At 32.5% G+C, this 3,295-nt stretch overlaps 1 protein-coding gene across 1 annotated transcript; it reads left to right on the top strand.

The window, feature by feature from the left end:
- Positions 1–662: 662 nt before the first annotated feature.
- Positions 663–1,598, top strand: LOC113036384 (olfactory receptor 52D1-like). Its single transcript, XM_026192709.1, has one exon. It carries the CDS (start codon positions 663–665, stop codon positions 1,596–1,598), a length of 936 nt encoding a protein of 311 aa, XP_026048494.1.
- The last annotated feature ends 1,697 nt before the right edge of the window (positions 1,599–3,295 follow it).

Below are 3,295 nucleotides of genomic sequence, written 5' to 3'. Positions count from 1 at the left end.
CTGTTCATACTGTTTTTTGCAATGTTCAATTAGAGCGATTATGTCTGATTTCCACGTGCACGTTTGTGCATGTCCTTAGTGAGATGATAATACATTTTTGATTCTTCACAAACCCTGTGAAGCAGTGCTTAAGTCACAACTAACAATCTAAAGATGAGCTTTAAGATAACACCCAATACTCCAGAGATCTGCCTGCTGTTCAAAATCACACCTATAAAGCCTTGAATGTTTTACCGGGTAGTCACAGGCAGCACTAACATAAGTCAATAAAGATGACTGCTTTGTGTGTATGTGGTTTAGATATAATCTTTATTGTGCATTGAAGTGAATTAATGCTTTTTTGCTCTATTGCCTTTGAGTATTTGAATTCCAGACTACAGGCAAAAATATTATAACATGTTATCATAAATGCATAATATATACACTGTGTAATGCTTAACCGCAGTGTACATGGACTCAGTTGTCCAGCATGAAGTTATCATGATTACAGTTTATGAATAAAATGTAATCATAACATTCAATGTTTTTTCCTCTTTTTATGATTTTTTTGTTGTTATGTTCATTGGTGTGATTGCTAAATTGAAATGCATAAATATTTTCTCCCTAATAAACAATGAAGTGATGATTGATTTCTGAGTTTTATAAGTAGCAAAAGCTAAGAAATGAACAACCAATACAACACATCCTCTTTTTTACAGATTAATGTCTTTAATCTCTCCTCTGAGAGTGTTTTGCCTGCATTTCTTTTTGCAACTCTGAGTTACATGATCATACTTTTTTGCAACCTTACTCTAATCCTCACCATTGTGCTGAATAAATCTCTGCATCAGCCAATGTACCTAATTCTGCTGAACCTTCCTATGTATGACCTTATAGGTTCATCAGCTCTCTTTCCACAGCTCATCAAAGAAATACTGAAGAACAGTGGGATAATGCAATACTCAGCTTGCGTTGCTCAAGCTTTCTTTATCCATATCTATGCAGCAGGCACTGTGTTCAATCTGAGTGCAATGGCATATGATAGATACATTGCCATATGTTACCCACTGCAGTACAGTACTGTGATGACTAATGCCCATATCATGAGAATAATCACCATTGTATGGATGAGTTGTTTAGTTTTAATTGCTGTGCTTTTTTTCTTACTTTTGCGCTTGCCTCGTTGTCGATCTGAAATGACTCACGTTTACTGTGATAATCCATCTCTGTTGACTTTGGTCTGTGCTGACACAACTATTAACAATATCTATGGCCTTTTGATAGTTGCTCTTTCACAATTAGTGGCTAATGGAATTGTTTTCTACACATATCTCTGGATCCTCATAACTTGCTTTAGATCTAAACGATCAGATACAAAAGCCAAAGCTCTGCAGACATGTGCTACACATCTGATTGTTTTTCTCTTGTTGGAGTGTCTTGGTCTTTTCACCATCATATCATATAGACTAAATAATGTTTCACCCCATTTCAGAAGATTTATGGGTTTGTCAACTTTAATTTTTCCCCCAACACTGAATCCAATCATCTATGGTTTGAAAACAAAGGAAATTCGAGAAAAGGTGTTGAACTTTTTAAAGAATAGGATGTTTTCATCTTAATGCACTCTTTCAAAAGAATCTGATGTAACATGCTGAAACATTGGACATTTTTCACCTTCATTGTCCTCCTGTTATGTGAAATTATATTGTATGTTATTGTTTACTCGGTCACATCCTTTTCTAACCCTAACCCAAAAGCAGTGCACATTAAAATTTCTGAAATCAAACAATTTTTGAAAACAACAACACAAGCAATTAACATCTGATTAAAGACTGAAGGTAATATTTTTTTAGTGTGCATTGTTACTTTATCATTAATGTTTGTCATTATACCATTGTATAAAAAAATAAACGCATACTTGAAGTTAATTACAATGTTTTTGCTTTCTTATGTTGTATGACAATTTTCTAAATAAATAAACAAACACTGTTTAGTAGGTACTACAGCAGTTGGAATAATTATAATCATTGATAATGATCATTTCTGATTTGGTTTTAGAATTATGTTGTCAAATAATGTAACTTAAACAGGTGTTGCCCTGCAGATAAGATACTGCTTTTATGCACTGATTATCATCAAACAAGTATTTACTATTGTAATATGTGTAATTAAATTATTATTATTATTATTATTATTATTATTATTATTATTATTATTATTATTATTATTGTAGTCTACTTGCCAGATATCCTTCGGCATGATGGAAAAAGTGCTTGTATGAATGGGTGAATGAGGCATGTTCTATAAAGCGCTCATTAAATTTGGAAAAAACTACATTTATGTTATTCGGAAATTGTAAAAAAGATGCAGGAGCAAAATTATTAGTAAACAATGTTGAAATAGAGCAAGTTTCGGATACAAAATTTCTGGGTGTGATAATAGATAACAAAATCTGCTGGAAACCTCACATAAAGCATATACAAGCCAAACTGTCAAGAAGCATCTCCGTACTAAGTAAAGTTAAATATTTTTTGCCTTCCAAATCACTCCGGGTACTTTATTGTTCACTTATATTGCCATATTTGGAATACTGTGTGGAAATTTGGGGAAACACATATAAAACTGCACTTCAACCAATATGTAAAATTTAAAAAAAGCAATCAGGATGATTAATAAAGCAGGATTTAGAGACCATACTAACATCATGTTTTTGAAATTAAAAATACTGAAGTTTATGGATCTTATAAAATATAAAACTGCAAAAATTATGTACAAGGCCAGATACAATATGTTACCAGGAAATATACAGAGGATGTTCTATGACAGAGAAGGAGACTATGAATTGAGGGGGAAATTGAATCTAAGGATTCTTAAAGCACGGTCAAAGGTTAAAACCTTTTGTGTCACTATTTATGGGGTAAAACTGTGGAATAGTTTTACTATAGATCTACAGCAATGCTCAGGAATTAGTAAGTTCATGAAAATACTTCGAAAACTGATTTTGGAAGAATATGATACCGATAAAGATGATCACCCATTGTATGTATTAAAATATCAAATTATATCCAAATTATATCAATCACGGTAGCCAAGTTTATATAGGTTCTCCTTGTGTATCGTGTGGAGTATGTGATGATGGGAATTAGGTGAATTATGTGGGATCAATAAGATGTTGAGCAGGGGTAGGAATTAATAAGTATGTTCATACTTCTTCCTACTCCTTTTCAGACCAAACATTGTTACATTATGTCAGACGATTTTGTTTTATTTCATTATATATTTTTTGTTTATCTGAACACATACGTGTGTGTGTGTA

The sequence above is a fragment of the Astatotilapia calliptera genome, chromosome 14 (genome assembly GCF_900246225.1).
Source record: "Astatotilapia calliptera chromosome 14, fAstCal1.2, whole genome shotgun sequence".
Taxonomy (NCBI): domain Eukaryota; kingdom Metazoa; phylum Chordata; class Actinopteri; order Cichliformes; family Cichlidae; genus Astatotilapia; species Astatotilapia calliptera.
Note: the sequence above shows the minus strand (reverse complement) of the source record. Positions and strands in the feature narration are given on the sequence as shown.

What these genes read in the sequence shown, in the direction of transcription:
- LOC113036384 (XM_026192709.1), top strand. Translation starts at nt 663, where the DNA reads ATGAACAACCAATACAACACATCCTCTTTTTTACAGATTAATGTCTTT.